The 16,863-nt window shown below is 35.8% G+C and overlaps 1 protein-coding gene across 1 annotated transcript; it reads left to right on the forward strand.

Annotated features, from left to right (window-relative positions):
* The first annotated feature begins 1 nt into the window (after position 1).
* sybu (syntabulin (syntaxin-interacting)) lies at positions 2 to 16,658 on the forward strand. The gene is made up of 8 exons (XM_041248652.1): positions 2 to 228; positions 3,751 to 3,806; positions 4,326 to 4,512; positions 7,787 to 7,984; positions 11,957 to 12,059; positions 12,632 to 12,811; positions 13,911 to 14,072; positions 14,890 to 16,658. The coding sequence occupies exons 2-8, from the start codon at positions 3,783 to 3,785 to the stop codon at positions 16,019 to 16,021; spliced, it is 1,986 nt and encodes a 661-aa protein (XP_041104586.1). The 5' UTR covers positions 2 to 228; positions 3,751 to 3,782; the 3' UTR covers positions 16,022 to 16,658.
* Positions 16,659 to 16,863: the final 205 nt, after the last annotated feature.

The following is a 16,863-nucleotide window of genomic DNA, read 5'->3' on the forward strand; positions in this document are numbered from 1 at the left end:
CTACTAAAACATCACATTCAAGTGCCAGAGAGCTAGCACCAGAGGACTGGTGCAGATCACCCCTCGAAGGAAATCTATTCATAATACTGCACACAGTTTTACCAAAGAAAAGAGCCTATTTAATAGAAATATTCAGAAATTGTATATTGCATCGTGGCTGGATTCAAAGATCCATAACCTACCAGTGAGGATTTGTGCTGAAAGATATTTCTACTGATATCACAAGAGGCAAGTTTGCATTTTAACTATGGTCTATCTTAATATGTTTAGGGGTCATTGAGTAGTAATAATAATAATAATAATAATAATATAATAATAATAATAATAATATTATTATTATTATTATTATTATTATTATTATTATTATTAGTAGTAGTAGTAGTAGTAGTAGTAGTAGTAGTATGTGTTATGTGTTATATAACATTATTTGATACTGTTTAAGCAATATTATATAATTGTACACCAAGATTGTATTTGGTTTTATTGCTATTCCATATATAGTTTAATGATATTTATTTAATGGCATACAGCATTTGTAAAATTTAATTGAGTAATAATCATACAGGAACAAACATATACCTGCATACAGACTGAACCTTACATAATGAATCCATTGTTTTGTCATTTTAGCTGGGCTAGTTGTAATGTGATGTTGTTGTTGTTTCTTTTGCATTATTTATTGATAAGAATATTACAACAGTTTTTGGCATATCCATTTTGAGCAGGTGCATAACTCTGGAAATCATGTTAGCAGGCATGACATCATGGCACAAATTGCATGTGTGGTAAGGGGGGAGTACAGCACTGCCTTAAAAAAAAAGCCAACATATGAGGCATGTCTTGGAATAACTTACTGTATTATACCACAATTAAAGATTCATGGAAAAACAGACTTTTCAGCTTTTAAACATTTTAGGTTTATAATATAAGAATATGCTATTTTAAGATAATGGAATGTGAATCTGGTTCTGAGAAATAATTAAAAATGTGTCTTACCGTGATATTTTATGTAAATAAACACATAGTAAAATCTATATTCATGGTTCTAATGATCAAACCAGCAGCAAACATTATGTATAGAATACCATTGTTAAGAGCAGATTTCAGGGCAATGGTATCAGTTCAGGAAAATCCAAGAAGTATTCCAAAAAAAGTTCCAGATTTAGAAAATAATGAAAGTACAAGTTGAGGGAACTGAAAAGATCATTTTTTACCAACTCAAAAACAGTAATCCTTTTTCATGTGTTTTGTTTTTATCAATAAACAAATAGCTATATAACAGACTTCAATGACTTTAAATCACACTCTGGAACACCCGAGTTAATGGACTGTTACTGACACAACTGCTTTATGTGTTACTGTATTTAAATAATGTGTAGGGAATGTTTTTAAAAACACAGGCTTGTACACCACTTATTAAAAAAAAAAAAAAAAAAAGCAGTGGTTGATCATTAAACTGCAGCCTTGCAGCCCTCTATAGAACAACTGAGGATTTAGTGCTGCAAATTTAGATTTTTGAAAACATGCTTTGTAAAGTATTTTGTAGATTCGGGCACTTAAAATGGCGAATGCCTCATAATCTTAACAGAAAGAAGATACAGGCAAAGCAACTCCAGCATATGTATTTATCATCAGTGCTTGTGATGCAGTGCCTTTTTCCTGTTGCTAAGTCAGTTGCTAAGCATGATGCTCTGCGACTGCACACTGCTGAATCAAATCTAAATCATGGATCACACACTCACTGTTTTATTGTCTGAGTGCATCTTTTTGTGAATTGGTTGAAAGTCTACATAATGTGAAATTTTCTAATGGATTTAGTAGGTGCTTTTTAAAATGTCACATACAGCATTTCAGTGGTTTATATGTGTTTTACAAGGCTATATAAGTAGCCCCTTTAAAAGGCAATCTTGGAGAGATCTTGATGGCCTGGATAATAAAGATTATAGGAAATATATATTTTGCCCCTTTGTTAACTTCAGAAAATGTCTGTCTTAAAAGGCTGTCCAAACATTGTGTACATCCCAGGTCAAGATTCGAGAGGCATCGTACTACATGTTTCCATGTGCATCACATTTGCTAGTTTCTAGTCTTTGCTTGATTACTTGCTGTCTGTGCTCAAGACCAGATGTTTGTCTGTCCTCTTTCATTGTTTACAATGTGACTACATTTTCTCAGATTTCACGAAAACATCCATTGGTATAAGAATGTTGGAGCAATGAAAAACACAACATTGTCAGACTAGTTGAGTGTTTCTTAGTCAAACAGAAAAGAGACAACAAATTATATCAATTATCTACCTTTACAGCATTGCTGTACCGGTTTAGAATTATCTACTGTAATTACATTATTCACAGAATAGTTAATGAATTTCAGTGAAGATGCTAGAATCTATTGCACTATCCTGCAACCAAGTAGGTAATGCTAGTTTGATACTGGTATATGTTGTATTTCTGCTTGTGTTATGTTTCAAATTAAATTGATATTTCAGTCACTTAGTGAAATAAAACTAATGTGTAAGCAAAAGTGATCTTTTTTTTTAGTGTTGGGACAATTGTTTCAACATTTAGACGAATATTTGAATAATCTTACATTGAAACAAGTAGGACTATATTTTAAAACTGTATTGCATTAGAGAAATACCACAGTAGGAACATTAAAATCTGAACAACACCACATTATAGGACATCAGGAAAAACATCCTGGTTACTGACAACATTTCTGACATAAGAAGGAATCCAGCCATTTCTTATGAAATGACGACTGTTGGTGTTGTGGAAAAAAATAAAAATAAAAAATTGTAAATATACATAAAAATGTGCAGGATGCAAAATGGAAGATAATGAAATGAAATGGATTCATGGATTCATGTGTTGCTGGGCATGATGCTCATGGAAGGCAACCTAGCCTCAGCATTGATACAGTCCTGTTACTGGGGAAATTATATTGCCTCCTAATACAAGGCTGAGCTGCCTGGTGGATTTTAAGGATTGATTTTAACAAGAAAAAGAAGCACTGGTTTGAGTAGATCTGATGACACAGAAACTGAGATCTTTGTTGCAGTCTTTATTATACCGTATTATTCAAACTACTATTATCAATAATATAACGATTATACAGTATTACTGTATTTCTTATGGGTATTTTTTTATTATTTAATAACCATGGACCCTGTATCCCCAACATTCAGGGTCCTATTCACAAATGTTTTAAGACATGTTTTTAGTTTTACGTTATACCATTCTAAATAGAATACAGAGATCAATCACTTCTTGAATAAAGTTTGATTTAATTGATCAAAATAGACCGTAAAAAACAGTACCTAACATGCAGCCTTTCTTCTCTGTGCTTCTAAACGTTTAAAATAAATAAATACATACAATTACATACTGTACATATTACCAGTGCATTCACATGTTAAACAACTGTTGTTGTCTGTCAGCTGCGTTGGGTGAGCTTATCCGTTATCATTAAACTCGCCCTGCAGTCTACAAATCAACAGGTAAGCATATGGCGAATTGACAACTCAATGAGAGAATTCTAAATTAGCATACACATTATGCAAGACTAAATGCATTTACAAATACAGAAGAAGTGTTGTTATTGAGTATGTTAGGATGGGTTAAATATTACTGTAAAATGCGTTTTCACTATATACTACGGCGTAACCTTAGAGAAGGCTGTTGTTAGATGCCACGTGTCTGCTCAATGCCGCATACGTCTGACTGAGGTCTCATTTTCCTTCCATGACAGATTCCCGTGAAAGAAGTGCTGTTTCAAGCGGAATGGGACCCTTTCAAGAATACGAGGTACCACTAGGCTTTGATACTTAAGGAAAATATTAACAATAATGGTGCACCTTTTTTTTTTTTTAAATTAAATGTAACACGATGGGTATTTCTATTTGGAATATTTTGTTAGAATATAGTCGTGCAGGTACATAAATCAAATGTTTCTGTATGACTGCGTTTATTTCAAACAATTGATACCTGAAATGCTGTTATTAAATAATTCAGTCGTTTATTATCAGTGATCTGGAAATAGAATACAATGTAAATTCAGTAGGATTTTCTGCTACATAAACATTGAATGCAAGCAGCAACGCAGGTTTGCTGCATAATGTCATGCTTTGCTGATACTTATGTCATGATACAGATACTGCACGTTTAAATATATGTTTTGCAATAAGTAGACAAAAAAAAAAAAAAAGGATTATAACAGATCAAACTGTATTTACTTTTGAACCACTTTCAGACATTTTAAGCTTGTTTAGTTCGTGTTTGAGTCTGTCATAACGCAAAACATATGCCTGCTGTGCTGGTCTAAAGGAACAGAAGGTGCAAGAGAAGGAAAACTCCCGCAGTCGCATCCCTCGCCTTGTCCTCCGCCCTTACCGCAGTAAACAGAAAGGATCGCCGGTGCCAGAGTCACCATTTTCAGAAGAGGAGAGCAAAGACTGTGATCTGAGTTCTGGGCATTCTGGAAGAACCATTAGCAGCAATAGTTTTTGTTCAGGTAAACTGTTTATTTGTAATAGTATGTTGTGTGAGGAACGTAAAAAAAAAAAAAAAAAAAAAATCTAATGGTGTTATTTCAGCGGTGTAGATAAGATGCTGTGCAGCATTAAAGTTAACCTTGTACTTCAGAACATTTTGAGATTAAAAAAAAAAAAAAAAAAAAAATAGGGTGGAACATGTAGCTAAGTATTATTATTGGTCGTTAAGTAACATCAGCCAAAGTGCAGCCTATAAACTGCTGTCAAAGCAAAAGCTTGTGAAATATTTTCTGTAGCTACACCCATGATCCAGTACCTTAGTTTATGCTATGCTGTAATACTTCCTTTATAATAATGTTACTTTTATCTTAACTGTTTTGTTACACTTGTTTTCAGGCTCATCTTAAATTGTAGTTGAATAATTCTAAAAAAATAAATAAATAAATAAAATGAACTACTATAACTGATCATAACTGAAACATTTATCTTCAGATTAAATATTGCAGTCTGATCCCAGTCAAATTAACTATGTTAAACACCCTTAGCTGCTGCTATTGGTAATATCTCATAAATCATATCACCCTGCAATTTCATATTCTCAGTGATTTTTGAGTGTGACTGTAGAATTTATATAATAGGACAGCCATTTTGTAGTCTTATGACTTTCTAAGTTTCTGCTGTACAGAGTCAGTACTGTCTGAGTTATTGTCTTAATATTTGGTACACAGCAGTAGTCTATGATTCTCTCAATAAAGTTCCTCTAGAAATTAACTGTTTCACTGCCACATTGTCTTAAACTGTAAGCAGTGATTTTCCACATTCTGTATCCATTTACTTCATGTTTACAAGTCATTAATCTTGCCCTTAAATCGCATTTCTAGTTTTATTTTATTTTTATGTCTTGCATATTTGACAACAATGTAAAATATCTTCACATTTTATAAATACAGTTACAGACAAAAGTATTGGCACCCTACATTTAATATAGCCAGTAATTAATATGACAAGACCAAAATACACAATTTATTTAGTTTAACAAACACTCTTTATAAAAAAGCACTGAAGTAATTTCAAATATTTATTCGTGACAAAAGTATTGGCACGTTTACATTAAAAGTCTTAACAAATGTAATATAACTAATTAAGCATTATATCAAAATCCACACTCAGAGCAATAATCAAGAAGTACCACAGAACAAATTCCCGAAACGTTTGAAAGAAGTGGAGGGGTACAGGAAGGACTTAAAGAAATAGTTAGAAGCATCAGACATAATAGAGCATGAAAGAACTGTACAAAGGCACCTGAACACAAAGGAGTTGTAATATGCACATAGACCTCACTTCAAACCATTTTTAAAGAAAAATCATAAAAAAAACTACATTTTGCCAAGAAATATGAACAGGAACCTGGCATTCTTCAACAAAATGATTTGATCCAATGAGTCTAAAATATCTTTCCCCCAAAATTGGACCACTGTTTGGAAAAAAAGGGAAAGCCTTCAATGAAGAAAACCTTGTATGTACAGTTAAACGTGAAGGTGGTTCAATCATGAGATGGGGGTGTTTTAGCAGTTATGCTATTGGAGACGTTCTTGTGATTGAAGATTGAATAAAAGCAGCCATGTATCAAAACATTCGACAACATTCAACAAGTGATCTGCTTGTAGACTGATTGTCAGACAGTTTGTCTTCCAACACAACAGCCACCCAAACCATACCGCTCAGTCAACTCTGGAATTCTTGAAGAAAACTGAGATTAAAGCTCTGCAGTGGTCTTTGCAATCACCAGATCTCAATCCAATAGAAATGCTTTGGACCGATCTGAAAAAAGCTTCAGCCAAGCATTGTGTATCCAGTCTGTCTGAGCTGAAGGAAACATGCAAGAGTGGGCCTGGATTTGACCCACAAGATGTAACATAGTGGTTAAGAATTATCATAAATGCCTGAGAGCAGTAATAAAAGCAAAAGGAGGGCACACAAAATACTAAAGCAGGGGTGCCAATACTTTTGTCATGAATAAATACTTTAAATTAAATAAGTTAGTTTTTTGATAAAGATTATTTGTTAAATTACTAGAAATTGTGTAGTGTTTATTGCATAAGTGCTTAATGTTTACTAAATGCTTGTCCTTAATCTGTTACCTTGGATTATGGTATAATACATGTAGAGAGCCAATACTTTTGTCTGCGACTGTAAGTTTGTAAGTCGACTTTCTGGGACCCAATGACAGTACTTTATAAAGTTTTATAACCAACCTTCGATTTACTGTATGTGTTTCACACATATTATTACATGTATTATTATTAAAAAAGATATTATCTTTGGGTTTAAAAAAAAGACTTAAAAATACATTTTCTTACCTTTCAATAATAGCATACATATATTGTAAGTCCCATATCATTCTTATTTTGAGCGTTTAGTTTTCCAAACTTTATTTTTGTAATTAAGGCAGTAGATTGATTCCTTCTGCACCAGATATTAAGACCCCACTTTAAGCGGACGCTCCCTTTAATGTAAATAAGTGGTGCTGTGGCAGGATAAACGAACTTCACCAGAGTCAAAGTGATAACTAAACAAAAAAAGCTAAACAAAAGGTTCCTTTATGATTAGCTATGTATTAGATTGTTGCTAATTTTATAACACGCAGCTTTAAAATCTTTGTCTTTTGGTGTCTGTTTTTTTAAAACATTTAGCTCTAAGAAAGAAAATAATGGGTTTGCCGTTCTACTTTGTTAATTATGCATTTCTCACTTGTACACACCAGCAGGGCTTTAAATGAGACTTTAAATGCATGTCAGCTGTAGATATCACTGACTATGCATGACTAATAGTAGGAGCTTTTTTGGTTTTTGGCCATGTGATCACCTGTGTCTACAGAAGTCGTACAGGAGGTTGCTTGGAAAGTAGAGCCCGGCTCTACTTTAAGCAACTGGTTGCGCATCTGTTCGCAACTGGTTGCAGGGACATCCATGTATAAGCGATTTGGTTGCATGCAAGTAAGTTGTGCAACTGATCGCTCAGGTGTGGACCCAGCTTTAAAGTGAATATGAGCTATTTTCCATCTTTGAAGTAAATAGAGACTATATTTATTGAGCATTGATCAACTATTCCTCCACGACAATTTGGAGACTTCTTAATTTAATCTGTGCTATCCTTGCTCTAAACAATATTAGGGAGTATTATGAAAGACGTTTTTAAAAATCTTTTGTCCCTTGTATAATATCTTGGGACTAAGGTCATTTCTGTACCAAACGACAGATTTTATTGAATACTTTATCTGTTTATGTTGCCCAGATGACACCGGATGCCCAAGCAGCCAATCAGTGTCCCCTTCTAAGACACCCTCAGATACAGAAATCAGCCCAATAGGGTTTTCTTCTCCTGATAAAGAAAACGAAAATGTAAAGAAAACAAAAACCGATGCCATGGCTGAATGGAATGCCCCTCCTGGACGCTACAAGAGGGAACAAAGGCCATGCCCCTTACCAAGAGGTAGGAGTGATGATATCTGTGATATGTTTCACCCTGAACCCCCAGACACACTGTTTTTTAAAATGCTGGTAATACTTAGAGTGTCTGATGCAATTGGGGAGAGGGTAAGCAGCAGGCCTTGTTATAGCAGATAAGAGCCTTTTGCTGACATATTTTAGCACAAAAAGCTTATGTATACAAAAGCAAGGAATATTTCTGGCTGTTATATTTTTAAAGAACTGCATAATACAATGCTACTGTTAAAATAATAACACAAAATATACACAAAGACTGTTGTCTAAATGCATGTCAAATTTTAGAACTAGGTTTACTTTTAATACTTCTATGCACCAGGCATAATCTTGTTTTGCAAGTGCTTCTTCTGCTGGTCCCCAATGTTCTTTGTGCTCCATTTGGCACATGATCAGTCTTGACCTAAAAAGTTTTTTTTTTTTTTGTGTGTGTGTATTTCTGTGTAGTAGAGATCTAACAGTTATGATTTTTCCAAACCGTAAATAAAATAAAATTCTAAAATGAAAGGTTATGACAAGACCTACCTAATTGATTGTGGCAGCCCTCAGTACAGTTTGTTGATGAAAGGTACTGGTGCTACTAGCACTGCAGGCATACACAAACACTTGAGTTAAGTGTGTTAACTTACTCTGTCTGGACCTAATAAAAAAATGTAATAATGATGCTAACTGACTAAAACAGCCAAGTGCAAAGGTATTATTGAAATTAGTTTTGTTTGTCTGATAACTTTGTTGCTGCATCAACTTATTGATTGAATTTAAGTGGAAAGGCATGTGGACATTTATATGACATGAGCTGGAGTTAAACTGGTACGTGATTTGCCACTTACAGCCGACCACGGCAACAGTGTCTGTGTATATTAATACATTAATGTATTATTTCTACTGTAATGGTACAGTACATTGGTATGGTTGATGCTGTAAAACTATATTTAGCTTATTTGTCACAGTTAATAAAACAACATGTGTGTAATAATGATGTGTCCAGTTCCCTTTGGCTACACAAATGCAGCTCGATTTTTCGGTTTTAAACTTTAATTTCGGTTTTACCGAAAACCAATTGGATGGCAAAATCAGCTGAAATTGATCAAAAACCAAACTGATCATAACTGACTTGTATCCTTTCTGTGTAGTATTTGTAAAAGTCTGTAAATAGCCTTGTGACTTAAAATTTGGTTAAACAAAATGTTAGCTTACATAGTTATTATATCTATGGAGAACAAAAGCTTGGTTACAAATTAAAGTACTTAAAATAAATACTATTTACCCACAAAGACACATATTTTACTGAAAGCTAACTCTTTATGATAATACAAATGTATCATACACACAGTTGTAAGTAGGTAAAAAGCTTTTGACTGCATTGCAACTTGTTTTTATTTTGCAAATTAAGACAAAATGTTGAGATCAGGCGAGTTACTCCATTTTAAATACAAAATATCTTAGTCTTATTTCCTTAATTGTGTCTCATATGCATATTGGCATGTGTGCAGAGGATTAATTAAAATATATGTTACCCAGGCTATATATTTTATGCTGTGTGAACTGATTATGATTATGAAAATGTGGTCAGATAACTATTTTGGTGTGGCAAGGGTGCTCAGTGCAATTTAAAATGCAGAAAATAGATGTGAGGAGGTTTCTAATTGAAAAAGCTGACAACAGGTTGCCAATTAAGAAGTGCTATTGATAACAGGTGAGTAATTTTAGCAAAGGCTAATTATTGCTTCACGGTTTAAATAACTGTTTATTCTTAGAACATAGGTATAGCAAAATGTACTGCTCTGAATTGGTTTTATATGCATCATTTTATATTATGGTAAATGCACATCAGACATATATTTTCACATCAGATATATGAGAATATATGTTCTTTCATACTGGGATGTATAAATACATAAACAAAAACTGCTTTGTATAGATACAAACATTTTCAATTATCTTTAAGCATACTAATTGGGGTAGCTTATTAATTGCACTGGGAGTTTGGTCTCGTGATTAAAACCAGATGCATCTAGATAGAAAGAATGAGTTTTTTTTTTTTTTTTTAGTAGCGTGTTTAATTTATTTTGTACAAACCGAAATGGTTTTGGCAAACACATTCAATTTTTTCCACTGGTAAGTCTTAATGCTTGCATAACATATTGGTTCTTTACAATTACAGAAAAAAAGCTGTATTTGTTGCTGGAGTGTTATGCTTGCTGTGTTCCTAGAATAACTGAGATTAATTATATTTCAATTTGTTATTATGTTGCATTGTAGCAGCCTTTTGTTTTTGTCATCAAATGCAAATGTGGGTGGGTGTTTTTTTCCGGTTGGAATGCATTCAAAGGTTATGCAACGTCTTCTGCTGTGAATGTGCTGTTCATGACATCTGTCTACAGAATCTATTTGTTTTTGTATGCCAGCAGAGTTGGCATTGAACACCATTATTGAAATAAAGTTCACACATTAAATTTGTTTAAATATATTTGCATCTATTGTAATTCCGAACAGTTGTCCCCACTGGATTTCTTGAAATTTAAGTGTAGTGCTTGCTGGAAGATGTTTTTTTTCTTTCGATTGGCATGTAGCCAATGTCAGCCATTTACTAACCCTGATGGTATACTCGCTCTTGTATTCACAAGATCTACTGCAGTATATTAGCTCTTGTATGCAGTTCCAGCAGACCTTCACAGGCAACTACTAACCTTGTCTGCATGGAAATGGAAATCCACTTAGTAATTATTCCCCCATGAGGTTTTCAATCATAAATATTTAATGTGCATTTTTTAAAGGGATCAAAGATACTTGTTATAGTTGGCAAAGCTAGAACTGCTTTCAGCACACATGTAGCTAACGTGCACAGTAAGTATCATAAGAACATAAGAACATAAGAATGTTTACAAACGAGAGGAGGCCATTCGGCCCATCTTGCTCGTTTGGTTGTTAGTAGCTTATTGATCCCAAAATCTCATCAAGCAGCTTCTTGAAGGATCCCAGGGTGTCAGCTTCAACAACATTACTGGGGAGTTGATTCCAGACCCTCACAATTCTCTGTGTAAAAAAGTGCATTTTCTGTTCTGAATGCCCCTTTTTCTAAACTCCATTTGTGACCCCTGGTCCTTGTTTCTTTTTTCAACGTGCACAATACCTTTTAGAATTTTGAATGCTTGAATTAGGTCGCCACGTAGTCTTCTTTGTTCAATATCCTGAACTGTTCCTGTAAACTGATAACGCCGTCACTATTAAAGATGATATAAATGTCAAAAATGATTTTTGTATACCAAAAGCCATTGGTAATTACTTGATCAAAAACAAGACTAAAAGGCGAATCGGGAAGATTGATTTGGTGGAAAATGTAACTTTATTTACTTTAGAATCAGAATGTTGAAGTATTTACTGCAAATATTTCAAGAATATTTGATGAAAGGGTGAAGAATAAAAGCTCTTTTTTACCGATATGACAAGCTTGAGCTAAGCAGGAATCGTGCTGCACCCTGATGTGATGACAAGCTGACACTGCCACGGCATATCTTAAGAAGATCTCCTGCAGTGTTGTAGGAGCTGTGTTAAGTCATGGATAGTCTGTAATCGGATGATAGCATGGCTTGACAGAGAAGCTGCTTAGATCGAGTTGGTGAAATTAGATTATACATCTGCCATAGTTTAATTATATGAGGAGGAGGGGTGATTTTGTATAGCAGCTTTTAGTGATTTTTAGCCATGTTGTCTTGAGGAAATGCCAGTGCTCTGTAAAGGTTTTATATTTTAACACATACAAGCATCTGTTTAGTTTATTTCTACGAAATGTAAAAAGTGACTTTGCTTATTTGTGCTATTTACTGCAAACCACAATGTGAACGGGTACCACCGGGGGACATCCATACAGTACCAGTTACTTAAGAACTATTAACAAATTAATACAATTGCATTTAAATACAATCCTGAATGTGCTGTATTTTGTGTTTGTCTGGTGTAGGCAGTGAAGCTGACTTTAGTTCCTCGAGCAGTACAGGCAGCATTTCAGCACGGGAAGCTTCTATGGCTGCGCCAGGAGTCAAGAAGTCCTCTCTTACCCGCAGGTACCCCTCATCTTGGATTAAGTTGTGAGATTGCCTTGAATATTCATCTAAGCATGTAAGATGTTCCATATAATCCTGGTAACAAATGTGTGAATTGTTGAATATTCAGCGGTTAGTAAGTCTATACATTAAGCAACGACAATGATCTAATTTAATAAAAATTTTGGTTTATTGACTTATAGCAAATCTGTCCCTCCAGTATTGGAAGTGCTTCATTGGGTTTCTGTAAGGTTTAGAATTCCCTTACACAAGGGAGTGGCTCTACATTACCTTCCTCCTAATATAGTGTCTGACTCCAGACCTTCCTGCATTCTACATACTACAGTCACAGGTTTATTGCCCAATTTTTATTTTTGATAAAGCTTAGACTTTTTTGAGTGTGTCTGTGTTTATGGAGTAGAGGGTGGGGTCTCCCCTGAATGAGCTTCCACAGAATAAGCTGTATGTCTGTATTGTATTGTTTTGAAGCAGTGTAGGGCTCTGATCGCACAATGCTTTCTGCACTCTAGAATTTCAATTTTTTGTGTTAATGTCAAATGTACAATACATATAATAAGTTTTCATTTTGGTAGCCGTGGTCCTCATGGAAGGACCAACCCCTCAACAAACAAGTCTGCTGTCAGCCCAGCTACAGCACGTGACAAGGAACTGTTATCTACATTGTACAGAAGCCAGCCACATACAGCGTCATCGCACAGCAGCAGCAGTAATTCTGGTTCTTACAAAGGAAGTGACACCAGTCCCACTATAAGGTGTTTTCTTTTTTCCCCAATATATCATTGTGGTATACAGTATGTATAATACCTAAAGAACATGCTTTTTAAAATGGGTGGCACGCACTACAGTCAAATGCGCATCCCCAACAAAGCTGTAACTTTCAGAATCAAAACTTTCATAACTGATTTTGAAAAATAACTTCAGAATCCTTCATAGGCTCTAAATCAACCTACAGAAAAGGTACGACTGTGTAAACCTTGCCAAAGGGCTACGTTCGTTAGTTAACCTGTTGGATACATAAGGGAAGTGACCCAGAAGCTGTAAGAAATGACAAGCTTGTAAATCATTTTAAAATGCCTGTCATGGTTGCTTAGAGAAAGCATGTTTTAAAAAAAAAAAAAAAAAAAATGACAAATCCTGTTCTGCTTCATTAGACCTGTGGTTCATTCTCAAGTCTCATTGGCTGCCCACTCATATTCAAAGGCTGTGGGATGCACTGTAGCTAGGATATTATGCCCAGGTTTGCAAGGTTTTACTTCTCAGTAGGTATAAACCTAGTACAACAGTAAATGCGTCCCTGACATTTTATTTTTTCAAAGCCAGAAGGATAGAGAATAAAATAACTTATGATTTGTAGTTTTAGGATACAGTAAAAGTAGTTCAGTTTATTCCACAAAGATAATACAACAGCAGCAGACAATTCAAAGTTGATGTAATGTCTGGAAAATAATTTGGTATAAAGGTTTTTCCTCAGTAGCTCAGGACAGTTAAGTAAACATGTTGGATGTATTCTTATCCAAGTTTGTGTTCCCCAGCCAGTGAAAATTACTGGTCTATCATCAGGACAGAGACAACGGCAAGCGAAACAAGACTTCTAATTATGCTGTTACATGTATACATAAGAAAATCTGTTAGTCTCCACCTTCGGGGGGGATACAGTAGTCAGTTGGGGATAATGAGAGATCTTCAAGTGTCTCAAGCGTAACTGCAGTCCCTCATTAGTAGAAAAACAGAGCATGTCTGTAACTGAAACCCAGTGCAGACATTGCTGGGCTACCTACTCCAACCCAGGGTCTAGCATTTCTCTAATGACGTGACATGCCAGCGTTTTAAACTGTGTGTTTTATTTTATAGCTACAAAAGAACAAGCACGGGTAGATATGCTTCCTGTGGTGACCACCATGGCATTAAAACACCAGCACCTGAGCAGTACTTGACTCCTCTGCAACAAAAAGAGGTTGCCATTAGACACCTTAAAACTAAACTGAAGGACTCTGAGACCAGGCTTCATGAAAAGTAATTATGTTTCATCTCCAAATTAAATACTTCATGTTGTTTGTCAGTTGTTTTTTTTTTTTTTTTTTCTATTCAGCTTTCTTACACCTCTATTAAAGAATAAATCATTAGCTACAAAGGGTCCCCGAGTGGCTCATCCAGTTAAAACGCTGCCGCTGGGAGCGCAGGATGAGTCGCACAGCTTAGACGGCGCAAGTTTGCTTCCAGGCTGTGCAAAGAGGCTGAACTTTGCAGGGGACCCTGAGAGGGGTGTCACGTTGGGGTGCTCCAGGGGTGGGGGATGGGAAACCGGCAGGGATTGTGTCTCATCGCTCATTTGCTTAGTGTAAAAGCAATTCTGGCTTTAGGCTTGGTCAGAGGACACTCGCATGCCCTCAGAACGTCTGCTGCGTGGGGACTCACTGTGGTGAGGAGAAAAACATCATTGGACATTCCAAATTTGGGGGGGGGGGGGTAAAAACTAATTTAAAAAAAAGAAAAAGTCACTAGCCAAGTGCTGTAACCTGATTAATTTATTATTTTGGATACCTGTTGACTTTAAGTTGCCATAGAAAAAAAATTAAGTTGGGAGCAAGGTCCTTTCCGTGATACCCTTATGTAGTGGAATACGTGTATTGCACTCTAACAATTTATAATTTTGTGAAGTTTATTTTTCAAAGATCAACTTTGGTGACTGTTAATCCTGCTGTTGTTCACCACCAGGGTTTATTTATTGGCCTCTATCCCATGTTAAATATGAATTGCATCTCAAGTATACGGTATCCTTTTGTTACAGTAGTGGTAGTAAATGATTTCTGTTTAAATTAATTCTTTTAAGGGAAACTGAAATTGAAGAACTTAAGTCGCAACTGGGCCGCATGAGAGATGACTGGATTGAGGAGGAATGCCATAGAGTTGAAGCTCAGTTAGCCCTTAAAGAAGCAAGAAAGGAAATAAAGCAACTGAGACTTGTGGTTGAAACTATGAAGAACAGCCTTGTGGAAAAGGACAAAGGGATTCAGAAATATTTCATTGACATTAACATTCAGAATAAGAAGCTGGAGTCTCTGCTGCACAGTATGGAGTTGGCTCAGAGCGGATCTTTGGCAGACGAGCCGACTCTTGACTACATTTGTACTTCGCCAGACAAATCCTTAGCTGGCAGTTCAACTTCAAAGATGGAAGACGGCATGGCTCTGGAGGACCAAGCAGCTGAGGAGATGGCAGATAGTGGCTTGCTTGTGAACGATGAGATGGCAAACAGGATGGATTTCTTTGAGCATCTCATGATGTCTTCTACAATTGAACCACTCGATAACTCCCAGATAAAGCTCAGTGTGGTTCAGTCCAAGATGGTTAAAAGCACAACTTCTAAGAAGATACCTGCCCTGCCTTGTGGTAATGGCTCCATGACTGAAGGTAAAACGGTAGTGACTGAAAAAGCCATTCAGACCGATGTCATCCCCTGTACTCCTGATATGCAAAACCTTCTCCTGCATCTGATGAAATCGCAATATATCGCCACATTTCCTCCAGATGCAGCTCATTCTTTCCCTGAAAACCACAAAGCAGTACTAGACTTAACTCCCAGTGATCCCAATTCTGCTATTTTGGTGTCCCCTGAGAAATCTGAGGATTCGGGCATCTGTTCAGAGTCCATTGAAAGTCACATTATGAAGGAACTTGATTTTGATTCACTGCATAAGGTATCGGTTGGTAGTAATCAGCAGACCACAGCAGTTGTGGAAAGGCAATACTGGAGCAGAAGTTTCTTGCTGGATTTTCTGGCAGTAGCTGTTCCAGTTGTGCCGACAGTGGCATGGCTATTTGCAACCCAAAGAGGAGGAACTGATCCAGTTTATAACATTGGGGTGCTGCTGCGTGGATGCTGTATTTTGGGCTTGCACACTCTTCGTCGTGCACCTTCCACCATGTATCATCGCAACATTCAAACCCCTAACACCCACTAAATGCATGAGTCTAATCAAAAGCACTTCAATATTAAAATGGTTTTATATAATGCATATAATGCAAATTTTTTTTTTTGGGGGGGGGGGGGGGGGTCACCTTGTAAAGTTTTTGCACTGTTTCATTTATATAAAGTAACTGCTATGGAAAGAAATTGAGTTATATGTGCATAACTTGCACTCAGTCCAATTGTGGTGTGTGTTGATATCAAATACTGCATAAATGACTTCAATGACTATTTCCCAGGAAATTCATCTGCTTTGTAATGCAGTGTGGGGGTGGGGGTGGAAGCGACAGTGAATCAGAAAGCAGCGTACTTGGATGTTTACAAATAGTTATGTTTTAGTTATAGCTGTTATGGATGCAAAGTAATGTAAATGCTGATATCCATGTGTACAAATGTCCAAACCCTGCAGCCAAAGCTTCATGTTGCTTGTTGTTTGCATTTTTGGTGATGAGTTCGATTTCCATTATTCCTTGTGCTAGTGTATTTCAACTGTTTGTATTTGTGTATACTAATGTCTCATGTAAATGCTAAGATGCTTAAAGCACAAATGAAACCAGTTAATGTGCCTGAGCCATGTGCAATATTTTATTTATATTGAATGTATGAATATTTATTAAAGCATGCTAAAACCATGTACAGTGTCATTCTTTTGAAATAAATGCAAACATGGGCTTACTGCAGCACTGGGGTTACTACAATGGTTCTATGACAATTCATCACCAACAATTTATCACCAAAAATTCATCACAAGCAGTTCATCGCCAGCGTCAGTACATCACAGAGTGTACATTATCATATCACAGCTGTTTAAAACGCTACAGGTGAAAGTGACCGGTG

This window comes from Polyodon spathula, chromosome 4, assembly GCF_017654505.1.
Source record: "Polyodon spathula isolate WHYD16114869_AA chromosome 4, ASM1765450v1, whole genome shotgun sequence".
In the NCBI taxonomy this organism is placed as follows: domain Eukaryota; kingdom Metazoa; phylum Chordata; class Actinopteri; order Acipenseriformes; family Polyodontidae; genus Polyodon; species Polyodon spathula.